We start from the raw sequence: 22,898 nt of genomic DNA on the forward strand, positions 1-22,898 counted from the left end.
CTATTTCAAGGTAGGAGCCATCAATTGTGCTTGAATTTTGAGTGACTTTTTTTTAGAAATATTTGGACAATTTTGTTTGGAATTTGTGAGAGCAGTTTGGGAAAGCCCCTTTTCATTTCCAGCGTGGTTGTGCCTCGGTGCACAAAGCAAAGTTCATGAGTTCAAACAGATTTGGAATGAACTAGAACAGATATTGTGAGACTTCAGAGAGAATCATGGAGAAAGTCTTCCCAGAATAGAAGCTGTCATAGCAGCAAAAGGAGGGGCCGTTTCTGTTCCTCGCACTGGATGTCTAAAGGTCAGCTGTCCCGATAGTTTCGTCCACTTATTAGAAGACCAACAAGCTTATTTAGGTGGGTCAGAAGGTTCTAGAACTTTCTGTGGAGGGTCACCTGATACCCAGTAGGGCTCCCCCTGCATAGCGCTCTATAAACACTGGGTGAGCACATGCACTCGGCCTCTTACGCTGCCTACCAGGACGCGGAAAGGAGCACTGGAGAGGAAGTCAGGGGTCGCTAGCACAAACTAATCTCAGTTAAGGTTGAACAGCTGACACAACAAGGTAACACGACTTCTAGCTGTGCTGCATCAAGCCTGGCTTCATAGTTTGTCTCGCTTCATTGCTACATTGAAAAGCTTAACTGCTACGTGTGAGAGGTTTTTAGTTTAATCACTGTGCTTGCATGGACTATTGACTGCAGGCGCAAATAGAATCAATAAGCTGCATTTTAGGTCTGGAAGGTCCAGCCCACTAAGTCTACATTGAAAGTAGGTTAATTGAATTATCCAGCAGGAAAAGCTTGAAAAAAGGCAAATAAATGTAAAGTGGGGACTAAATAATTATATAGCTTACATATCAATATTACAGTGTGTTTTTGGTGATGATGATGATCTTTTGTAGCTGGAGAAGCAACTGAGCTGTGTCAGCAATCTCTTTTTGGTGTTGCAAAACAAGATAACAAGTGAAAATTCAATATTCTGTAGCACCCTCTAAAAGTAAGTCCTGGCAACAAGCTTTCACAGCAATTATAATTAGAGGAAAAGAAAATATCAAGCAAAAATATGATTGTCAGCTTCATTAGCTAGCTAATTGAGAGGGTCTGTCCCATCTGTTTGCTGCTATGAGTGTGGCCCCAGAAAGTGAGCAAATAACCTGGCATGTACAAAATATGTTATCTTGAAATATATGATAATATAAATATATACATTTATCTGAAATCAGTGTGTGTATTTCATTGCCTTTTACTTGAATAAGAGTTTCACATTTCCAATGATTCATGTTTTTTTTTTTTTTTTTTTTTTTACACACTAATCATTTTCATATAGATACGATGACGCTTATTATAGTAACAGCAAAGTATTTAGAGTCAGCTGTTGGAAAACACAAGCACGCACGCACCCTGCATTCATACACACACAGGCAAACACCAATTACTGCTCTGGGATCAGTGTTACCGTCACATGATAGTGCTATGATCATGAGGGAGGTGTGGCAAACCAAAGTACAGAGAGGGAAATGAATCTGGCGTAGGCGTCACTTAAAAGTGATCAGAATTATCGTTAAAAAAAAATGAATACAGAAATGTTAAACTAACACTGTTTGCATAATTTATTATATATATATATATATATATATATATATATATATATATATATATATATATATATATATATATATATATATATATATATATATATATATATATATACATATATGTGATCATACCAATAAATAAATATCCCTGTAACTATCCTTCTGTATCCGTCTTTGTTTAATTCAGGATTTCGGGATGTCTAAAGGACCAGCAGTAGGCATTGATCTTGGTACCACGTATTCCTGTGTGGGGATCTTCCAGCATGGGAAAGTGGAGATCATTGCCAATGACCAAGGAAACAGGACCACACCTAGCTATGTGGCTTTTACAGACACTGAGAGACTGATTGGAGACGCGGCCAAGAACCAAGTGGCCATGAACCCATCTAATACAGTGTTTGGTAAACACGGCACAGTGATACGGCTTTAAAATTCTCCAAAGTCAGTTGAGAATAATTGGCTGATATCTTGTATTGGTCTGTCTGCAGATGCTAAGCGTTTGATCGGCCGTAAGTTTGACGACTCTGTTGTCCAGGCAGACATGAAGCACTGGCCCTTCAAGGTTGTCAATGACTCAACTAAACCTAAGGTGGAGGTTGAGTACAAGGGTGAGATCAAGACTTTCTACCCCGAAGAGATTTCCTCAATGGTCCTTACCAAGATGAAGGAGATCTCTGAAGCCTATCTTGGCAAGGTAAGAACACATACAGTAAGGCAAAAGAGAGCTTCATAGGGCAGCAATAAATGTTTACCAAGACAAATCTTTCTATCGTCTAGTCTGTGACCAACGCAGTCATCACCGTTCCTGCTTACTTCAACGACTCCCAGCGCCAAGCCACCAAGGACGCAGGAGCCATTTCAGGTCTTAATGTACTGCGCATCATCAATGAACCCACTGCAGCAGCCATTGCCTATGGCTTGGACAAAAAGGTAACCAAAAAAGTAGAAACCCTTAATTCCATTTTTTTTCACAATCCATAACCTATACAGGATGATGGGTGAGCAATAGCCTAATTCACTTGAGTTTGGCCGTGGTATAACGCGAACCAATTGTTATTTAAATGTAGGCGTAGCACACTACTATGTTACAGGGCTGCTACCAGTTTGGAGCCATAAAATAAGATGGCCGCAGTAGATCAGAACATCCAGTGAGATCAACTGTGATTTACATTTATTTTAGGTTGGAAGTGAGCGCAATGTGCTTATCTTTGACCTTGGAGGAGGCACTTTCGATGTTTCCATCCTGACCATTGAGGATGGCATCTTTGAGGTGAAGTCCACTGCAGGTGACACTCACTTGGGTGGTGAAGATTTTGACAACAGAATGGTGAATCACTTCATTGGCGAATTCAAACGGAAGTTCAAAAAGGAAATCAACACCAACAAACGAGCCGTGCGTCGCCTGCGCACCGCCTGCGAGCGCGCCAAGCGCACCCTCTCCAGCAGCACCCAGGCCAGCATTGAGATCGATTCACTCTACGAGGGAACCGACTTCTACACTTCCATCACGAGAGCCCGTTTTGAGGAACTCAATGCCGACCTGTTCCGCGGAACCCTGGAGCCCGTGGAAAAGGCCCTCAGAGACGCGAAGATGGACAAGTCCCAGATCCATGATATTGTCCTGGTGGGTGGCTCCACGCGTATCCCCAAGATCCAAAAGCTTCTGCAGGACTTCTTCAATGGCCGTGACCTCAATAAGAGCATCAACCCTGATGAGGCTGTGGCCTATGGAGCTGGTAAATATTTCTACTGCGAATATACTTGAACTTTTAAAAATGCATGTGTTGAATGTGGAAACTCTTTCCAGCTGTGCAGGCTGCCATCTTGGCCGGTGATAAGTCTGAGAACGTACAGGACCTGCTCCTGCTGGATGTCACCCCCCTGTCCCTGGGAATTGAGACCGCTGGAGGAGTAATGACTGTGCTTATCAAAAGGAACACAACAATTCCCACAAAGCAAACTCAGACTTTTACCACTTACTCTGACAACCAGCCTGGTGTGCTCATTCAGGTAGCGCCAAGACCATATTCCCAATTTATTACTCCTGTGGCACCACAGAATAAGAGTAGGCATTGTATTTCAGGTTTTTGAAGGCGAGCGAGCCATGACCAAGGATAATAACATCCTGGGCAAATTTGAGCTTACCGGAATTCCACCTGCTCCCAGGGGCGTCCCCCAGATTGAAGTGACTTTTGACATTGATGCTAATGGTATTCTCAATGTGTCTGCTGTGGACAAAAGCACCGGAAAAGAGAACAAAATAACCATCACCAATGACAAAGGTGCATTGATTTTTTTCCTTGGTATTTTTACACCTCGTGAGAGGATGGGTTTAGGGCTAACCCTAATCCGAACCTCTAACCCTGACCCTAACTCAAAGAGGTTTCTTATCCTATCAGGGCGACTGAGCAAGGAGGACATCGAGAGGATGGTGCAGGAGGCCGAGCAGTTCAAGAGTGAAGATGAAGCCCAGAGAGAAAAGGTGACAGCCAAGAACTCCCTTGAGTCCCTGGCCTTCAACTTGAAGAACACCGTGGAGGACGAGAAGCTCAAGGACAAGATCAGCCCAGAGGACAAAAAGGCCATCATAGACAAGTGCAACGAGGTTATTTCCTGGCTGGACAGGAACCAGGTAACTGAAGTCCAAGAGAAGCACTGGTTATTTTCAAAATACTGTCTCATAATACTCTTAGCTTTCAGACAAGCTACTCAAATGCTTGCTCTCTTTGCTTCTTCTGTTCTTTAGACTGCAGAGAAGGACGAGTACGAGCACCAGCAGAAGGAACTAGAGAAAGTTTGCAACCCCATAATGTCCAAGCTTTACCAAGGAGGCATGCCTGGTGGGATGCCAGGAGGCATGCCTGGTGGTTTCCCTGGTGGAGCTGAAGGAGGCTCCGCTGGCCCGACTATTGAGGAGGTTGACTAAACACTCGCTCTTTGCACTGCTGGAATTTCATGTCCTGTCATGACTCTTTCAAGGTTTTTTTCAGAAGGCTAATTGAATAAAAAGAAAAACGGGTAAACAAAAACAATTGTATCTCGCAAAAACTAAACAGCATACAATTTCAAGAAATAATCTTTATAATAAAGGGCATCCAAATATTTATTTATTTTACCAAAGATTAAAGTATCAGACAAATGATAAATGTCTCAATTTTGATTCATCCATTGATGAGATGGAGTAATATTGAACTGAAGTAATATTTCCTGAATTAAAATACTGTATATCAATAAAGATTGATGGCAACACCTGTGCTTTTCTTCTCTTAAACTGTTTTGTTGAAAAGCTCCACACTCAAAGAAAATGCTTTATGCATTTAACATACCTTAGTGGCATGCAAACATACGAGCACAAATGTTTGCAGGATTATAAGAATTCACCATCAAATGGCAAAAATACCATTGTGCTCATGTTCACATTCCCCTAGATTATCTAATTTATGAGCACAAAAGAGGTGTTTCTATAATTGTGCCACAACTGTATACCATAATCACCAATTGTATGGACACACCTCATTCAATGTGTTTCTGCATTTTCATGAGTATTTATATATAAGGTTGTCATGGAAGGTTTCAACACTATGAATGAACAACTAGAGGCACATACTTAACAAATAAAGGTCAACTCAAGACATGTTTGGTATTCTAGTTTCTTCAAAATAGCCATCCTTTGCTCTGATTACTGCTTTGCACACTCTCAATGAGCTTCAAGAGGTAGTTACCTGAAAGGGGTTTTCAACAACAGATATTAACAAATATAATAGTAAAAATTTATTATAATAATGGAATGAACTTACATGCAGCATCTATCATCATCTTCTTAATATTGCAACCACTGATATAACGTGGTCCATTTTGGTACAAAAGGCTGCTTTTTATCTTATATGTGTTGATTTGTTTGGTCTCAACATGTTTGTTTTGTTCCTCTTCTTCGGCTTCCGAAGCATTTAATTTTCGCTTCTTTACTTTCTGGCTCGTTATCACCTGATTGTGTATTATTTTGACTTGTGATACTGCAAATAGCAATATACTTATACTAACAAAAAATTGCAGTATTTATTTTGTTTCAGGCCTAAAGATAGCACCTTTTAGAAGGCATTTTAGAAGGGAGGATGTGGGAGCTTTAAAAAAAAAAAAAAATCCCAGAATCTTTGTAAGGAGCTATTGTTGATATCCCAATAACAAGTGTTGCAAATAGACCAAAATATATTAAGATAATATCTCCTCATTCACAGTGATATCACAGTATGCGTAAAATTGACCTGTATGTGTCTTGGACGCAGGCAAGCGAGAGCACTGCGGCATAGAAAATGAATGGAGAAATGGATGCAATTTTATGCTGTTTAAGTAAAATACCAAACCGATTTGAATACATTCCAAGTGCTTATCTGCACTTGTTCCATTCCCACACCTATCACAAATGAACATATGGTGCTCATGGTCAGTGTAGGTCAGGCTCTTATAAAAGCAAGTGTCCCACGCGTCAGAAGCTCACGGACGTGATTCACAGCCCGGACAAAGCCATGTTGTTGTTCATCACTTGTTTTGCACTTGTTGCCTCCGCACTGGGTGAGTCACATGCACTCATTTACTCTTGCTGTGGTTATTAATCCAAAGGTTCGGCGGTGCACATTTATAAAACCTAAAAACCTTTAACGGTTTATTTGAGACTTTTTGTTATATTATATATATAATATTGTGATCGGGTGTCAGGATGTGGAAGGCCTTCAATCACTCCCCAAGTCAGCGGCTACAACAAGATTGTAAACGGAGAGAATGCTGTGCCTGGGTCCTGGCCTTGGCAGGTCTCACTTCAGGTACCCCCAATCCATTGCACATTCACTCATAAATACCATTGTCAATAAAAGAAAAAAGTTAAATGTAAAGAATCTCTCTTTCCTAGGATGGCAGGGGATTCCACTTCTGTGGCGGATCTCTGATTAACCAGAACTGGGTTGTTACTGCAGCTCACTGCCGTGTGTCGTAAGCACCACCCTTCTGTTTTTTTTTTGTTTTTTTTTCCCAAACACTTGGCTGATGCCAAATTTGTAGCCAATGTTTGTCTGCTTTTATTTTCATTAGTAATTGTCGAAAATGTTAGGTATCATTATCTTGATTGTAAATCAGCACAGGTGTCCTTATCATTAAACACGTTCATTTTTTAAATAGGTTTTGGAAACAATACAGCATTAGAAAGAGAAACAAAATCTGGAGAGGCATTTTCACAATCCACTGGTCATTTCACTTTTTGAGGTTTAATGACTTGTACACTAGTATTTTATTATTACTAATGTTGACTCTTCCTGGTTAAATTTTTCTATTCATCATCAGTCAGAATCAGAAATTAAACTGACATTTCTTGTAATTTTTTTGAATTTATAATTCAATAACTTCTCCTGGAGTTACTGAATAAAGAATGCCTTTATATTTCTACAAAATCTCTCTCTATAAATCAGACACAGATGGCATGGTACTCTTTAAAATCTTTTTTTTCCCCCAGTACAAAAATGGTTTGTGCTTGTTATGGATTACTTGACTGAAAAAAAAAATCACAGAGGCTATGTCTTTGGAAAAAAGGATGAAGCTATGATTCTGAATTTTGTGCAGTCCCAGAAGCCATCGTGTGATCCTGGGTGAGCACGATCGTCAATCCAACAGCGAGCAACTTCAGGTCAAGACCATCTCCAGGGTAAGTGGCGCCAACATTTCACGTGCATTTACAGTACTGAGAACTTTGCTCGCACGACGACGATGTTGAATTTGATGTTTCTGTTCAGGCCATCTCACATCCCTACTACAACTCCCAGAACTTCAACAATGACATTACCCTTCTGAAGCTGTCCTCTCCAGTTCAGATCACCAGGACTGTGGCTCCCGTGTGCCTGGCCAGCTCCAGCACCAGCATCCCAACCGGAACCAGATGTGTCACCACTGGATGGGGCAGGACCGGACAAACCTGTTAGTCATGAATACCTATGTAAAATGGTGAAAGGCACTGCGGAAGATGAGATGAAACACACCCCTCTGTGCTTTGGGTTTACAGCAAGCCCTCGCTACCTGCAGCAGACTTCCTTGCCTATGCTCAGCCCAGCTCAGTGCAAGCAGTACTGGGGTTTCAACAGAATCACTGATGCTATGATCTGTGCTGGTGCTTCTGGAGTCTCCTCTTGCCAGGTAAGAGAAAAAAAAAAGTTATATATATATATATATATATATATATATATATATATATATATATATATATATATATATATATATATATATATATATATATATATGCACTGCTTGTTACTGCTCTGCACAACAGTAAAATACACTGCGTAACATGGTAAGAAGGTCAGCCAACGTAAAAATAAATCTCACCATAGCAAATACTGTACGGTCACCAATACCTTGGTGTGCTTTTAATTTGAAGCTGTTTCTGGCAGCAGGTCATGACAATGGCTGACTTGATCTTTCTACAGCACAAAATGTTGCTCCTGGATTGAGCCGCAAAAACCAATAGAAACAGCTCAATATTCTGAAATCGTGTTCGTTCTCAAGTTCGGGGTGTAAAAAAAAAAAAAAAAAAAAAAAAAAAAACTTACTTACCTTGATGTTTTATTGTTATGGTGCCTTGTTGCCATTTTTTTTTTTAATCTCAGTGTCTTCATAAATTAGCCACTAACTGGCAGTGCTCAGGTGCTTCATATCATCTGGCGGGAGAAGTCGAAAACTTTTCAAAGGCAGTTGGGTACATAGAAGTCAATGACTCTCCTTTGATAGGGAAAGCCTGACACAATTGCAGTTCCTACTGATCACTGTTTAAACATCCCAGGCTGCCTCAAATGGGTGTTATGTGGTTCTGACATCACTTTATCCCGGTGACTAAAATTCACGTTATCTTAAATCTGAGTTTAATTTACAAAAGTTTTCAAAAGATATAAATATCAAAACATAAAGTTGGTCATTCATAATTAAGTGGAAGTTTACCTTCTGTGTTTTTGCTTTTTAGAATATGCACTACCCAAAAAGGACTGATGGATAAACTGACAAAATGTTATTTCATATCGTCTTTCGCATATTTAACGGAACAATGGTTGTGGGTTTCATAGGGTGATTCTGGCGGTCCACTGGTGTGCCAGAATGGTGGAGCTTGGAGCCTTGTGGGTATCGTGTCCTGGGGCACCTCCAACTGCAACGTGCGGACACCTGCTGTGTACGCCCGTGTCTCCTACCTGCGCAGCTGGATTGACAGGACCATCGCCTCCAATTAAGTTGTGAACCATTCCTGTAAACTGACGACATAATGTGTCCGTTCATATGTCATCTAAGTGGCCTTCTATGGTCATTCCTATTTCAATAGAACTGGAATTCTTGCAACTATTTCTGTCCATCTAATCGGTGCATAAAATATAACGTTTGAAGTTTCACATGGGTCTTGCATTCCTGTCTGCTTAATTATTTGAAGAGTGAAACCCAAATCCTAAGTAGATTAAGCAGCATATTTTTAATCAGATGGTATAGTTAATTTGAAATTGGCATGGTGGAAGATTGGTTAGCACGTCCACAGTGTTAATTTAATTCAGGAGAGTACTTTTTTTCTGATTGATTGAAAAAAATAATCATCTAAAAAAAGTCTCAAGAACAAACTTGCCAAAAGTGAATCATGTTATTTATTTAGACCTTAACGTTAGCAATGTATTCAATATAAAATACCTCAATTCAAGAAATTGTGTTTGCGCTGCATAGAATATCTGGTCCATCTGTTGCTTAAAGTGTATATGTAGTGCTAATAAGTAAACATGGTTTATTCCCCCCAAAAAAGTGCACCAAAACATGTTTTTTTTTCGTCTGTTGTATTGAAGCAAACTTATCAAATCTTGGGAAACCCATTTTGAGACATCAAGCGCACACCTGCCAGTGGTCCTTACCAGCAGGGGACGCAGACGAGACATGGCATTGTTGACAACCAGTCTTTCCCGCCACTGCTTCCCGTTCAATGCATGTCATTTTCTTGACAATACTCTGGCAAATATCAGACTTTCAATTTTCGACGGAAGGTCCTTGAATCCAGCAGCACTGACTGAAAAATTGCAAGAGTGAGTCAGATTTGTCAGACTATGAGGAAGAAAATGTGGTGTAATGAACGATGTAAGGAAACACTGTCAACGATTGCCATGACATGTCTCTGCCCCCTACTGGCAAGTATGGCTGTCCGCATGCTGCCTCGAATTTTATAAGCTTACTTTTAAACCCGTAAAAGCAAGAACGTGGTTGGATGCAGATTTTTAATTTTTTTCATACACTGTACTATGCTTCCTCCTCATCACCACAAGTACACTTTAAGGTTCTTTTATACTTTGTAAATGGAGATGGGGTGGAATTTTAGCACTGACTGGTGCACCAATCACAGTATCAATGCACTGCACTCCAGAAGCATTAGAACAGTGAGGCCAATTTCTTTATTTTTGCTGTAGATGTTTTGAGATCAAAAGATGTGTATGGTAAAACAAGATAGTAAGGGGGAGGTGCCAACTTCTTTTAGTATCTCTATGCCAATGTTGAGCAAAAGAGTGTCTACTATTAAGAGCCTCATTGTATTTCTGCCTTAGTGTTGTTTGTTTCTTCCGTTGCAAATTTGGTAGCCAAATGTCCCTCGTAGGCGCGGCTGCGGAACAAGCGGCATGATCCAGATATGTGTTCGGCACCTCGAGACTTTCGCGTCTCAGTCATGGGCATGTAAGCTCCTTGTGGTTAAGACAGGTTAGGCATTGCATTTGGTATTAACTGTCATCTACATCCAGACACATTAGGAGTAAAGGCTCTGCGTCTGGGCTAAAATAGGCTGGTGGACTCTTCCAACCAGATCCATCCAACTGCTTTGTGTTAAATCTTACACACTTATAAAGCGCTTTTATCAACACCGTATGTTGCTCAAAGTGCTTTATTTTCAGCCATATTGCCCAGACATACTTTTGATGTTCTTACTGGCAGTGCATTTTAGATACTTAGGTCTTGAAATCTGCAACCAAGAAATATGTTGATCTCTTGTCTCATTCATCTCTTGATGTCAGACCCAAATGTTCTAAGTCCAAAGAAAAACCAAAAAAAATTGCTTTGCTTTTACAATATTTTTGAAAGGGAAAGAATAAGAACTTGCAAAGTCTTCAACTAGTGGTCATAAAAGTCCTTCATTTCTTTCAGGATCTTGATGCTCTCACTGTATCGCAACTGGTTTTTGTTTGAACATTCCTTCCACCTGAGGAAAAAGAAAAAGTACATTTTACTGATATCAACACTTGATCCACATTGTACAAAAATATGGACAGTAGAATTCATCACATTCTACAACCTTTACATTTTTTTAAGATTTTAATAGTGTCTCATAACTTAGATTTTCATCAATAGCATGTGTGTCTAGAGCAGGTGTGTCCAAACTATTTTCCAAGACGGCCATATTTGGTAAGGTGAACACCTGTGACTACTGTAGTTAAACTAATATAACTAAGTTATAATTTAATACCCCGATCAATATTTTTTTAATTAATAAACATTGAGTAATATTTAAGTTTTCAACAAATGCACATTTGAATAAACTGGCTTTGTTTGCTGCAAACTCTTAGACATTGTAAATAAACTGCAGTATACAATACAGTATGTTGCTGATAGCATCATTAAAAACTGTATATACACTTCATATAATATATGATAATAATATGAGTCACATACTTCTGCCTGATTTTTTTCCATCGTTCCATGTGATCACATATGAAGGAGTTGGGCCCAGGCGCAAAATCTGTTAACTGGAAAGAAGATAAAACATGATTTATTAATTTACTATCATTAGCATGTGTAAAAATTAGGGCTGTGCAAACGGTGTATCTTGGAGCTATAGTAGAAATTCAGTTTAACTTTTTTTTTTTTCTCTTTATACAGATTTAAAAACTGCAATTTGTGACTGATTAAAAAAAAAAAAAAAACTTATGTAGAGAACCGTGGTGACTGTGGGCTTTTCAGTTGGTGGGATCCTGAGGTTGATGGGTTCACCAGAAGGGCTGATGGGAGAAGCGGTTGGAGGAGGTAGTCTGTATACAATTTGCTCTTTGCCGTTGATCATGTCTGTGACCTGCAAACACAAGTTCAGTGAAGCTTTTCTCATTATCTCAGGTCAATACTGATTTCAAATAGGTGGCTCTTACCTCTTCCTCAAGCATGACTTGAGGAGATCTTGGGGATTCTTCACTAGGCTCTCGGACGGACGGATTATTTCTCATCCATGCACGACAAATAGGATAAAGGGGGGTGCTGGCATTAAACTGTGCCAAATCTACACTTCGGTCAAACAACTTAATAATGTAAGCATCTGGAAAAACAGACACAGTGAGGAAAAAGTCAGGATAAAACGTCAAAAAAAAAAAAATCTTTGAAAAGTGTATTTTCTGACTTTGTTTTTGAGTGTTGCTCTCTGTTATGCTTTCATCCATCTCTTTGCGCTTTTTGCGACGATGCAGCGGGAATCTTGCAGAAGGCCTAAGAATTCAAATAGGGCAATAAGCATGATATGCATATCTGTCTTTTTACTGAAAAATGAAACCCAAACAAACAACATGTAGATATTTTACCGTTTTCCAGCAGACAATGGGGACAATTCCCTATGAAACAGAAACTTATAATAAGATGACACACATTTTGGGGTATGTACACTGAAACATTATTCTAACATTTACTCTCACCACAGTGCCATGTATGATATAGGCTACAGTGAACTGTATACATCTTGTACTTACTTGTTCATTGGGTCAACTGATATTTTTCCAGCCTCACTTTCATTTTGCTCCCTGTTTCAAACGCAGCAGCATATCAGTTGAGGCAGTCGGATTATTATCAGTTGATTTAAAATTAATTAAAATACTAACCTTTCATTTTCAGTCTTCTCTACCAGTCCCTTCAAAATAGAGTCTAGTCTGTTGCGTGCTGTGGCCCCCTCCACATCTGCAGAGAAAGTGTTATTTATTTGATACAAATACATTTATCACCATATGTGGTCAAGGAGGACAGAGTCCCGATGCGCTTCAGTTGCCATAATACCATGAGAGGTAATAGAATATTTTCAACCGAGAATCGCTATCAGCCACAACTCACGCCGAGCCCTCCTCACACAGACTAGCTCTCCCGGGCTCCCAGAGTTGAACCAACGTGCACGATTAAAAGACCCAGTCTACATTTAAAATGTTCCACCGTTACTTGGTTTTCATCTTCGGGTGATGTCACAAGCGCCATTCAACAAAATCGCTCCAGCCCAACATTTAACAGTTGCAGATATAACTTCACGTGTACCTGCGATAGTTCGAGGAAAGAAAGTGTAATAGGAGCAAAAAAGCTTACCTGGTCTTTCGACTTTGATCTTGATGTGATGCATTATAAGCCTAAAAGTAGCACTGTCCTTCGATTAGAGTAAACAGAATAAAGGACTGTACAGTGGACCGTATGTATTCAAGCAGCTAGCAAGTCTTAACATTAGCTTCAGTCGACAACAGCGGTTGGCTACTCGGCTATTTCACCTTGAATCCAAATGCGGCAAAAAAACAACAATAAAAAAACCAAAACGGGTTCCGTATATTTCATTCAAATGTGTGTTAAAGAAGTAGTTCAATTTATGAAGTGGATGTTGTGTAGCTAAGGGATAGCATTACAGCTTTCTAAACAGACTTTCCTCTTCCGCGCGCTGCCCTTTTCCTATTTGCCGATTGGTGTTTTGGTATCAATAATGATCATCCTGATTGGCCAACTGCTATGTCAGTCATTACAAGGCCGCGTGTATTGGATAATCGCGTTTACGTAAAAAACGACCGGTAGTTTCAGACAATTGTTCGATTGTCAACAGCAGGACTAGAATTGCCACTGTAGTCTTGGAATTTAACCAAATTTATTGCAGTTATTCAAAGGAGTACAAGTAGCAGATTTCTATGCTGGCCAGCGTAGAATTTGTATATGTTGAGTGCGTAACCCATAGTAGATCTTTTTGTAAAACTGTTGTAAATTGCCGTAAGAAACTTTAATGCGCGCTAAACGTCCTTTGTTGTCCGCATTTGGTTGACGACGTGTTCTGGTTTTTATTTGACACCATCATCTATTATTAAATCGAGGTAAGATCGAGAACCTCGTTTTATGCCCCAAACTAATTGTTCTTGTTCGTTTTCTGATCTGGGGTGCCTTGCTCAAAGTCAAAGTAGCTTCTCACCAATAAGCTGTTGACATTTTGCATCTTTTAGAAACTGTGCGACAAGGCACCACTCATCTGAGCCTGCAACTTTTCCAATGACGAAGCCATCCTTCAGCCAGTCCCTCACCAAGGACTTAGTGAACAAAAGGAACAAACAGGTATAACTGGGTTAACATGTAACAAACATATGGACGTTAAACTACATGTTTTTGTTTACAGAAGCATGTTTTTCACTTTTTAGAGTTTGGTTCCTGTACGCTCACACCAGCGAAGTCATCCAAAAGTACTCACGGCTGACAAAAATGAGAATCATTTGGCTGACAAATATGGATCATCTTTCATCGCACATTCTGAAGGTTCCATTGCTCGAGTTTCTTCTCCTACCTTAACTGACGTGGAAAGACCTCCATTATCTTTCAGAGCTCCAAAATCGACTGTTTCCTCTCAGCCAGAAGTTCATCAAGATTCAGTAGTTTCAAAGTATGATTCCAATTTAAAAGCCAAATGAAATCATGCTACCTTAGTATGTAAAATTGTATGTTCTCATGGGTACATTGCAGGTACATTGATCGTTTTCGCTACGGACAACCACTGAGTCGAGAAGAGCGCCAACTGAAGTCCCCTGAATTTGAAGAGGAGATGGTGCCTTTGTGGTGGATGTCTTCGTCATCTTTACCTCCTAGTTCCACTCCAACTAAAACATCACACAAAGGTAAAGTTCAACATTTTGATCAAATGGTCATGTTTCTAAAATATTAAAATAGTTTTTTTTAATTGTATTTTTTCTGCTGTATCCAAAAGACTATAATAGCCAAGCTAGCTCTAGTCCAGCAAGACATCCACTTGATGAGGACCTTAATTCTTCACCATGCAGAGGAGACTATAACACAAATACACATGTGAGTTCACTGGGCATGTGGTTGTTTTTATGTCACCTGAGGAAAACGATAGAGAAAAAGAAAGCACAGCTGTGCCCTTAGAATTAACATTTTAGCAGTATGGTACTGAATGATGTTTGTAGTAATGTTTGTAGTTTAGGGACTTTTGTTTTTTTGTTGCCATTTATTAGCATTTACAAATGAATATTGATGAACTAGACTATCATAGAAAAGTTATTTTATTTCAGTTTTGTAATTCCTTTTAAAAAGTGAAACTCAATACTGCAATACTGAGTATCGTATGTAATACAGCATGTTTGAGTGTGAATTTTCTGTTTTCTTTAGCTGCATGCCAAAATCATCCAAATTATTTGGAAGAAGGTGGCTCGGTGTTGTAGTAATTAGCCGGTCCGCCTCACAGTTCAAAGTCCCGAGTTTGATTTCAGCTGGCTCCGACCTTCTCGTTTGGGTTTTGCATGTTCTCCCTGAACCCGCATGTGTTCTCTCCAGGCACTCCAGCTTTTTCCCACACTCCAAAAACATGCATGGCAGGTGTATTGGACACTATAATATAGAGTGTCCAATGGACACTCTTAAGCAAGCACACCTAAGGACAATATATAGACTCTATATTGTCCTTAGGTGTGCTTGGATGCGTGAATGGTGGTTTGTCCCTATGTGCCCTCCAATTGGCTGGCAACCAGTTCAGGGTGTCCCCTGTCTACTGCCCAAAGACAGGTGGGATCGGCACCAGCGAGTCAGTGACCCTAGTGAGCGGCTATAGAAAATGGATGGATGGATATTCAAAAGAAAATGTTCACAGTGTTTAATGACTCTATACAGTTTGTGATATGAGCTTCACTTTTTGAATTGAACTACTGACATGAATTAGTTCATCGTAAAGTTTCCAGTGCAATTTTTAGAGATGCATCTCCATATTTTTGAAGCTCCTCTCAGAAACATGGAGGCAGGCCTTTTTTTTTTCTTTCCCAAATGCAGTCCAAAGCTTTGTGGTGTTCTTTTAAAAATGTCTCCTGTTTTCCTTCAATATCTTTTATTTTTAACCCAGATTCTGTCAGACACATCTCAGAGTGAATTTGAGGACACAGAGATACGTCACCTTCAAGAAAGGGCCAGTAGACTTCTGCAGAGAGGGTTTGCAATGCATATAGCGTCCAACAATGATGTCGCATTACTTGAATCCCGCACAGATTATAATTTGGTTTCTTTCCTCACAGTGAGAGTATTCTCAGCAATGGATCGATTCCTGTCAGTTCAGAGGGCCTGGGATGCTCAGATTGTTCTTCTCCAGTCAATATAAATAAGACACCAGTGATTCATACTTCAATAAAATCTACAGCCAGTAAGAGATGAGTCTTCTCAGTATTTATTCACATTATTTTTATTTACTGTGTTCTTCCAATTTAAACTTGCTGCTCTTATGTGTATTGTGGCCTTTGCAGCAATGGCCGCGTTAGACTCAACACCAGCAGTGCCCCTCCATCAATACTCTGTCCCTTCAGTAATGGCACCACCAGTATTCCTGGAAGACGACATCCTCTCCCAGTGGCGTTTGAGAAGAAAGATGGAGCAGGCTAGTGAACAAAGACTGTTCGGGCAAAACTCCAGACTCTGTATGCCCACTTATGGGAATCTTGGCCCCAGTCTTCACTCCTCCTCAGTAATTTCACATCCCTACAAGGTAGGAGTCATAGTTGCAACATTCTTTAAATACTGAACCCTAACAGTCATTAATTTTAATTTTATTGTATCGTCTAAAGCAACAGCCATGTATTCAATACACCGAACCATTACAAGGAGCGTTTCCTGAGCACAAAGAAGTCCATGGACAGCTACAATCAAATTCCACGAACCTTGCCAGTGCTGTCACTGACACATCGGTTGCTCAACCACAGGCTCTTGCGCATGTTCCTGCACACATGCATCTCCTTTGCGATATTCTACCCTGCCCCGCTCAATCACCTAATTCTAACGTGTTCCAAGGAAATTCACACAAACCGGAAGAGACTTTAAGTAAAGAAACCAAAGTCTCTGGAAATTTAAAGCAGAGTTACATGGATGAGCCTCCTCACAGACACATTCCATCACCACCACTTCCTCCTTATAGACCTACAGATGTAGGTTGTCATTTTAGACCTACAGATGGCGATCTTTTGAAGCCTAGAGAAGGTAGAAGTTCATCTAGACCTTTGGAAGCGCACTGTAGTTCCAGATGTACAGAAGTCAAAGTCAGCGATCCTTTGAAACCCAAGGAGAAAAGGAGTCCGTCAAGACCTGGAGAAGAAGGTCATCAAGCGACACCCAGAATGATAAATGAGACGGCTAAAACGGAAAAAGATCAAGCAGAGCAAGTTGGAGAAAGTGAGAAGGGGGAGAGGGTTATCAGAAAGCAGAAGAAATCAACAAGGTAAAACTCAAGTCATGATTCCCCTTGACCCTTAGGCTACATTTTGCCAGCTGTTTGAAGTGACTCAATTCCGATTTTTATGCGATTATGCAGCCTGTATCTGATTATTTAATGGCAGTTTGAACGACACACATTTTCAAATGCAACCCATGCCATTTGGGTTTGTGGTCCTGAAACTGATCCATATCCATTTGTCATGCGCCTTCATCCGACCCGCACATTCTAATGTGAATAACCATGCTGTCAGCGAAACAAAGCACATCTCTCTCAACCACGCTTTGCTTCGACTCCTCACCCACAAGCTTCTCTACACACATCGCTGCCACTTTGCCACAAAATGCCAAGGTCCCCGGTTTGACAGCCATTCCAACATTGCTAGCTACTCAATTAGGTCATCCATTGTGGTACTTTCGTAAACACTAACATTAAGCGCACCTGCTGTGTGTGACTATGGTATCCTCTAGGTGCATGCATGGCATTTTGGGGTATTTTATAGTTCACACACAGGTCAAGTACAGGTCACGTTTATTTTGAAACATGATTGAACTCACAAAAAAAAAATCGTATTTCACAAAAAAAAAATCTGAATTGAGCATTTAGCCCTGCTGCATGAGCACGGCCTGAAATTGAAAAAAATATGTGATGTGACATTCCTGCAGGTGTACTGGATGTAATGAGCATGCTGATGCACCAAACAAAACTAGGTCTGTCCATCAGAAGCTTCCAAAAAAGACCAAGACGCGGGCAGATTCCCAGCATCAGGAAAGGCGCAAAGATTCAGGCAATCATGCATCACCATCTCCAGTCCATCGTGCCTTAAAACAGGTCAGCGTTTAAGCAACATCATCACTCGTCCTAAAGTTATTACATGCCTCATACACAGCATTATGTAAATTATGTATAATGTATGACAGGTGGAGTTAGTGGCTTTAAAACTGCTTGCAAGATTTTGAATGTAGCCTCACTTTCAGTCTTCCCCTGCTGCGTGTTTGATCCAAGCCATGCCTGTCACCGACGTAATTGTGCATGTTCATAAGCCAATTTTAGCCACAGTGCCTCATTGCTAGCATAATTTACTCGTGGTGGAATGTTGTAAAAAGCTAAATGTTACAATTTTTATGTTGTCATTCCTGGAATGTACAATGGACACCAAGGCTGATGGGTGTTCCTGCGTGGCGGCAGTGTGTGCCTACAAAACCCCTTGGCCACGCCTTCTGTCTCTATGGTTTCTAATAATACAATTCTTATCAAGGTGTGGTGTATTTTAAAATGCTAATTATAATAAAATCAGAGGGGTGAAATAGCGACGGAGAGCGATGATTTTTCTCATTATTTTATTAATATTCTAGTTAGGTCATCAGGTCTTGTGTGGGTCTTCTCCGGGCACAGTCAAAAAACATGTATGGTAGTTGTATTGGATGCTCCAAATTGCCCTTAGGTGTGATTTTGCATGGTTGTTTATCTGTACGTGCCCTGCAATTGGTTGCCACCCATTCGAGGGTGTTTCTTGCCTACTGCCCGAAGAAAGCTGGGATAGGTACCAACTAGCCAGCGACCCCAGTGAGGATAAGTGGCTATGGATGGATGTAATCAGTGTTTTTTTTTTTTTTTTTTTTTATTGAATCTGTCAGGTTGTTTCAGAGGTCCTGTTCCCAGAAGATGATTCTTCTCTTCAAGATGCAGCTGTCCCATCGCCATTTGAGCCTCCACAATCCTCACTTCCTCCTTGCAACGCACACACCTCACTGGAGGTCGCGTCTCAGCTGCTGCAAGAAGCCGAAGGTGAGCTAAGGGGGTACTCAACCGTTATCCCGCTCTTAATTTTGAGCACTGCATTTTGTTCGGCTGTCATCCCTCCACATTTCTAAACATCTTGTGTCAAAGCTCCCGCAAGTACTTGATGTTGTATTCTGTGTGGAATATAAAATAGATGGAACAAATTTGATTGAAAATCCCATTATTATTCATTGTTGTCAGATTCGGATGAGAAAGAATTTGAAGACGACACTTTACTACGAGTGCTTCGCGCACAAAGAAAATGGGTCAAGGAGCAAATCGGGTAATATCGTAACTCAAATAACACTTTTTCATTTGACCATATCATATCCTTGTGTGAGACCCATTAGTTTATTTTGTTTCCTTTCGTGAGGGCTAATCTGTTCTCTTAATTCTTTCCAGTCAAGTGGACTTCATGTTGCACAATTTCCTGGATAAGCAAGAAGATACCCCAAGTTGACTCAGGAACTTTTTTTGATTTGAATTTGTATGTAATTTATTGACATTTAAGGAGGAAATACAATACATTAAAAAGTTCATCATCAAAACTTGGTTGCTGAAAATAGAAACAGCTTTTAAATTGTGGACCCAGTATTTACAGTGTGCATTCTTGAAATACAATGGAAGGGTGGAAGGCTAACCCTAACCCTTTAAAAGCATTATTTACAAATCTTAGAGACTAGGCCATGTTAGAACCTAACAAACATGGGTTTTATGAGAATGGCTGAGACGTGGACATCTCTGTTGGCAGCATGGGTGCAGATATGATAAGGACACCATCTGGAGAAACAGCTGATTCCAAAGCCATAGTGTCCACTCCCTTTGGAATTCGATAGCGACGGTTAAACTGGCGTGTTGTCATCCTGGGACTATCTTTCTAAAAGAACACAGCAACGGAATATTATGCTCCGTGACATGTTCCATCGTTCATCACTCATAATACTGCAACTAACCATACACAACACCAACCTTTTTTTCTTCGTGCTTTCCTTGTACCTCGATGAAATCCCCTATCACTTTGACCAGCAGATCCTTGGGGTTAAAATGTTTGACATCCACTTGAATTGTCAATCCGCTATCATCGCAGGTTGCCTGTCAACATATATTAGCACAATTATATCATTGGAATAAAATCATATGAATCACACCACAGCACTTTTTTTTTATCTTTACACATGTAGATTTGAGATAGAGCTTTACTCTCCTCTTAATAGGTATTAAGTTGCATTTAGTGAGCATTGTTAAAGCCCGCACAGAATTAGACTCATTGTTTATTTTGTCCAACTATATTTACAGTTACTTTGGTTTCACATCAAACATAATTAATTACCTCTGCAGCAGTAGTACTATCAATCTCTGGAATTAGCAGTTTGGGTGTCCAGCTATATAGGTCAGAGGTCCCATGGAGACGGGGAAAAAGTGGCGGTAGAACCTTATCCCATTGGATGCCACCAACTGGAAGTGTGGTTGGTAGGATAAAATCCATGTCAGATCTGAGAAAAAAAAAAAATTGGAAAAAGTCAGTTGTGGCAGCTGAATATCAGAGGACAAGTCATCCTACCGTTCTCGTCAGGATGCGTTTCAGAATCAAGGATTCCTTCTGCTGAGCGTGACTTTAGAGTGGCTGTGTGACTCAGACCACTGAGCATAGCTGGGTTATATACTGGAGTTGCATAATGAGTTGGGAATTCATAGGGACACCTTGCTTCTCTTATGTTCTGAGCATGTGTACCCTTGGGATTCTGTTCGTGCAACAGGACAGTTTGTTTTGGGACTGAAGCAGCTGTCATAGGCTTATTAGTGAATTAATGGGATCATTGTTATCTAGATTGTATCCACCAACTGTTTGTTCAGGGTGGATAATGGCACCGTCGTCATGAACTAACTGCTGTCATTGTCATCAAACCGAACATGCACGAAATGTAGGTTTTCAAGATAAGCATATCTAAAAATAAGTTCAAAAGCCGTTGTGGTTGAAAGCCTGAGAGACGGCGACAGACGGCACGAGTGCTTCAAACACATGCCACTGCGTGTAGGCTGCCAGTAGTTTGCCGCTCAATTAAGTCAGTGTACCAAGTCAAAACATTCTCCTACGATTAGTAAAAATCCCACTTTATTATCTTAACTTGAAAGTGGCTTATGGAGTTTAAATGTACTTATGAGGCTGACAATTTGGACCAGTCATCATTGGTAACGGATGTCCTATTTTGTTGATGGATGGAGGACATCACATATTTTTGTGATGAGTTTTTCTTCAGATCTCTTCAAAAACTAATAACAACCTATAATGGATCCTTGAAAGACTGTCAGTTGTAACGGGCTCGATCAGAGATTGCAGGTACATTATTATCATTATTTTTGCCATTTAAAGGCAAACAATTTGCAGATTGAATGTCAAGCGATCAGTCCTTAACTGCCTGAATATTGGCTACGAAGGACTACCTCAATATTTTTAAGATAAGCTCGTGTTTTCTCTTTTTTAATGTACATGGATCATGGTCCAAGCTACACAAAACATGGTTTGTTGACATCATGTTGTTTCAACTACAATGTAATTCATGTTAAAATGGTAAATAGACTTTGTCTAAGTGCGTTTCTACCTTAGATACTCAAATTGCTTCGCGAACTCCAGTCCTCGAGGGCCAGTATCCTGCATGTTTTCAAACCCTTTCTGTCAAACACACCGGATTCAAATGATTAGGATCATTTTCAAGCTCCTGCAGAACTTTCTAAACTAATCATTTGAATCACGTGTGTTTGAGGACAGTGTTGGACAAATTACTTCAAAACGAATGCAAAACGAATACTTATTACTGTCATTTCAAATACTGTATTTAAAATGTAATGCATTACACTACTATTGCATTACTTTTATATTACTCTCACCACAACTGGAAATATGGATCAGCCATTTAAATGCACTTCATTATGCTCATTACACATCCGGTGAAAGTTTGGCTTAAATCTAAAACCAGTACAAATCATTTCATCTGTATTGTATTGTAAACCTTTAAGGACAAGCTATAATTTTTTTTTTTGTATTTTAATCCACTTAGCCTCACCGCATAGTGATGCATTGTTTATGCTGTAGGCAAAAACTGCATTTTACAATTTCAACATTAATATTCAAATTCAAGTTCAGTCAGCTGGGTTAGGGACAGATGTTTAAAAAAATAGATGGTTTCGGTGGGACGAAACAAAGTTTTCAAATGCTGGTGAATCCACTGTAGGAAGCGGCAGCATCTCTTCTACGTACGACATAGTCCATGAATCTCCTAACCTTTTGAGGTCAAAGTGGCATCCCTCAGTGAGAGAGCGCAATCCTCCATGTGTTTTCTATTTGCTAACTTTACGTTACTGTGGCACCACTTTAAATGGTTTGTCAAATCAATTGTCCCATTTCACTAAGTGGACAGCTCTTTGAGTGTTGCGCACAACGTGCACTTAATGATAGTATTATTCTCTATCTCTGACGAACTGAAAATAATGAGCATATGTCCGTCTTGTGAACGCATTGTGAATACTCAATCTGTTGTCTGCTGCTGCCACATTCATCTCTGCTTTAGTAGATACTAACAACAGCAAATAAACATTTTGCCCTTTTTTTTTTGGAGAAAAAACTGGAAAACATGCAGGATACCGGCCCTCGAGGACTAGAGTTTGACACCTATGTTTTAAACTAAAAACTTATTTACCTACTGATTTTGCAGCATCATGAAGAACTAGTATCTTCTTGATAATGATAACAGTCACAATGTTAAGAGGATCAAACCAACATCCTCTCAGTTGGGAGAAAAGCACTCTACCACTGGGTCAGCTTGCTTTTTATGAAAACCTTTGGGTTTGTAACTGAATTTATAGGATTACCATTATAAAATGTCAACAGGTAAGACCAGTGTCATCGTTAAAATTTTGAGAGACTGTACCTCATCCACTCTAACAAAAATAAATTCATAAAGGACCTAATTTATTCCCTATTATAAGTCTGTCTCTACCCTCTGAAAAGAACAGAATGTT

At 40.0% G+C, this 22,898-nt stretch overlaps 5 protein-coding genes across 6 annotated transcripts; 3 read left to right on the forward strand and 2 right to left on the reverse strand.

Moving 5' to 3' along the window:
- The first annotated feature begins 429 nt into the window (after positions 1–429).
- LOC148425520 (heat shock cognate 71 kDa protein-like) lies at positions 430–4,841 on the forward strand. The gene is made up of 9 exons (XM_088410935.1): positions 430–562; positions 1,782–1,995; positions 2,083–2,288; positions 2,372–2,524; positions 2,775–3,330; positions 3,402–3,604; positions 3,678–3,876; positions 3,994–4,226; positions 4,341–4,841. Exons 2-9 carry the CDS (start codon positions 1,791–1,793, stop codon positions 4,518–4,520), a joined length of 1,935 nt encoding a protein of 644 aa, XP_088267061.1. The 5' UTR covers positions 430–562; positions 1,782–1,790; the 3' UTR covers positions 4,521–4,841.
- Positions 4,842–6,021: 1,180 nt separating this feature from the next.
- On the forward strand, positions 6,022–9,006 carry LOC148425521 (chymotrypsin-like protease CTRL-1). Its single transcript, XM_088409317.1, has 7 exons — positions 6,022–6,163; positions 6,308–6,411; positions 6,498–6,577; positions 7,202–7,283; positions 7,372–7,552; positions 7,638–7,768; positions 8,689–9,006. The coding sequence occupies exons 1-7, from the start codon at positions 6,118–6,120 to the stop codon at positions 8,848–8,850; spliced, it is 786 nt and encodes a 261-aa protein (XP_088265443.1). The 5' UTR covers positions 6,022–6,117; the 3' UTR covers positions 8,851–9,006.
- A 220-nt stretch (positions 9,007–9,226) lies between these two features.
- LOC148425522 (protein lin-37 homolog) lies at positions 9,227–13,301 on the reverse strand. Its single transcript, XM_088409318.1, has 9 exons — positions 12,962–13,301; positions 12,493–12,568; positions 12,364–12,414; positions 12,199–12,228; positions 12,021–12,106; positions 11,776–11,939; positions 11,571–11,702; positions 11,306–11,379; positions 9,227–10,835 (listed from the first exon to the last, which is right to left on the reverse strand). Exons 1-9 carry the CDS (start codon positions 12,993–12,995, stop codon positions 10,748–10,750), a joined length of 735 nt encoding a protein of 244 aa, XP_088265444.1. The 5' UTR covers positions 12,996–13,301; the 3' UTR covers positions 9,227–10,747.
- A 157-nt stretch (positions 13,302–13,458) lies between these two features.
- Positions 13,459–20,028, forward strand: LOC148425523 (uncharacterized). Of its 2 annotated transcripts, none has more exons than XM_088409311.1 (13): positions 13,459–13,722; positions 13,849–13,957; positions 14,041–14,279; positions 14,360–14,511; positions 14,601–14,698; positions 15,747–15,832; positions 15,916–16,040; positions 16,141–16,379; positions 16,459–17,105; positions 17,765–17,930; positions 18,737–18,887; positions 19,083–19,164; positions 19,284–20,028. In XM_088409311.1, the coding sequence occupies exons 2-13, from the start codon at positions 13,895–13,897 to the stop codon at positions 19,339–19,341; spliced, it is 2,106 nt and encodes a 701-aa protein (XP_088265437.1). In that variant the 5' UTR covers positions 13,459–13,722; positions 13,849–13,894; the 3' UTR covers positions 19,342–20,028. The 2 variants fall into 2 exon arrangements, with proteins under 2 accessions (XP_088265437.1, XP_088265436.1); XM_088409310.1 differs by having other exon boundaries at positions 18,747–18,887.
- On the reverse strand, positions 19,363–20,567 carry LOC148425524 (alpha-crystallin B chain-like). Its single transcript, XM_088409320.1, has 4 exons — positions 20,443–20,567; positions 20,212–20,374; positions 19,851–19,973; positions 19,363–19,758 (listed from the first exon to the last, which is right to left on the reverse strand). The coding sequence occupies exons 2-4, from the start codon at positions 20,365–20,367 to the stop codon at positions 19,594–19,596; spliced, it is 444 nt and encodes a 147-aa protein (XP_088265446.1). The 5' UTR covers positions 20,368–20,374; positions 20,443–20,567; the 3' UTR covers positions 19,363–19,593.
- Positions 20,568–22,898: the final 2,331 nt, after the last annotated feature.

The sequence above is a fragment of the Hippichthys cyanospilos genome, chromosome 3 (genome assembly GCF_059441005.1).
Source record: "Hippichthys cyanospilos isolate Australia breed blue-spotted pipefish chromosome 3, RoL_Hcya_1.0, whole genome shotgun sequence".
Taxonomy (NCBI): Eukaryota; Metazoa; Chordata; class Actinopteri; order Syngnathiformes; family Syngnathidae; genus Hippichthys; species Hippichthys cyanospilos.

Bases quoted from the DNA above. Each gene is read 5' to 3' on its own strand.
- LOC148425520 (XM_088410935.1), top strand. From the start codon at position 1,791: ATGTCTAAAGGACCAGCAGTAGGCATTGATCTTGGTACCACGTATTCC. The intron at 1,996-2,082 runs GTAAACACGGCA...GTCTGTCTGCAG, and splicing joins CCCATCTAATACAGTGTTTG to ATGCTAAGCGTTTGATCGGC. The intron at 2,289-2,371 runs GTAAGAACACAT...TCTATCGTCTAG, and splicing joins CTGAAGCCTATCTTGGCAAG to TCTGTGACCAACGCAGTCAT.
- LOC148425521 (XM_088409317.1), top strand. From the start codon at position 6,118: ATGTTGTTGTTCATCACTTGTTTTGCACTTGTTGCCTCCGCACTGG. The intron at 6,412-6,497 runs GTACCCCCAATC...TCTCTTTCCTAG, and splicing joins CTTGGCAGGTCTCACTTCAG to GATGGCAGGGGATTCCACTT. The intron at 7,553-7,637 runs GTTAGTCATGAA...TTGGGTTTACAG, and splicing joins GGGCAGGACCGGACAAACCT to CAAGCCCTCGCTACCTGCAG.
- LOC148425522 (XM_088409318.1), bottom strand. From the start codon at position 12,995: ATGCATCACATCAAGATCAAAGTCGAAAGACCAG. The intron at 12,569-12,961 runs GTAAGCTTTTTT...CTTTCTCTGCAG, and splicing joins GATCAAAGTCGAAAGACCAG to ATGTGGAGGGGGCCACAGCA. The intron at 12,229-12,363 runs GTAAGTACAAGA...TCTGTTTCATAG, and splicing joins TCAGTTGACCCAATGAACAA to GGAATTGTCCCCATTGTCTG.
- LOC148425523 (XM_088409310.1), top strand. From the start codon at position 13,895: ATGACGAAGCCATCCTTCAGCCAGTCCCTCACCAAGGACTTAGTGAAC. The intron at 13,958-14,040 runs GTATAACTGGGT...TTCACTTTTTAG, and splicing joins TGAACAAAAGGAACAAACAG to AGTTTGGTTCCTGTACGCTC. The intron at 19,165-19,283 runs GTAATATCGTAA...AATTCTTTCCAG, and splicing joins TGGGTCAAGGAGCAAATCGG to TCAAGTGGACTTCATGTTGC.
- LOC148425524 (XM_088409320.1), bottom strand. From the start codon at position 20,367: ATGGATTTTATCCTACCAACCACACTTCCAGTTGGTGGCATCCAATGG. The intron at 19,974-20,211 runs GTAATTAATTAT...ATATGTTGACAG, and splicing joins ATAGTACTACTGCTGCAGAG to GCAACCTGCGATGATAGCGG. The intron at 19,759-19,850 runs GTTGGTGTTGTG...GTGTTCTTTTAG, and splicing joins GAAAGCACGAAGAAAAAAAG to AAAGATAGTCCCAGGATGAC.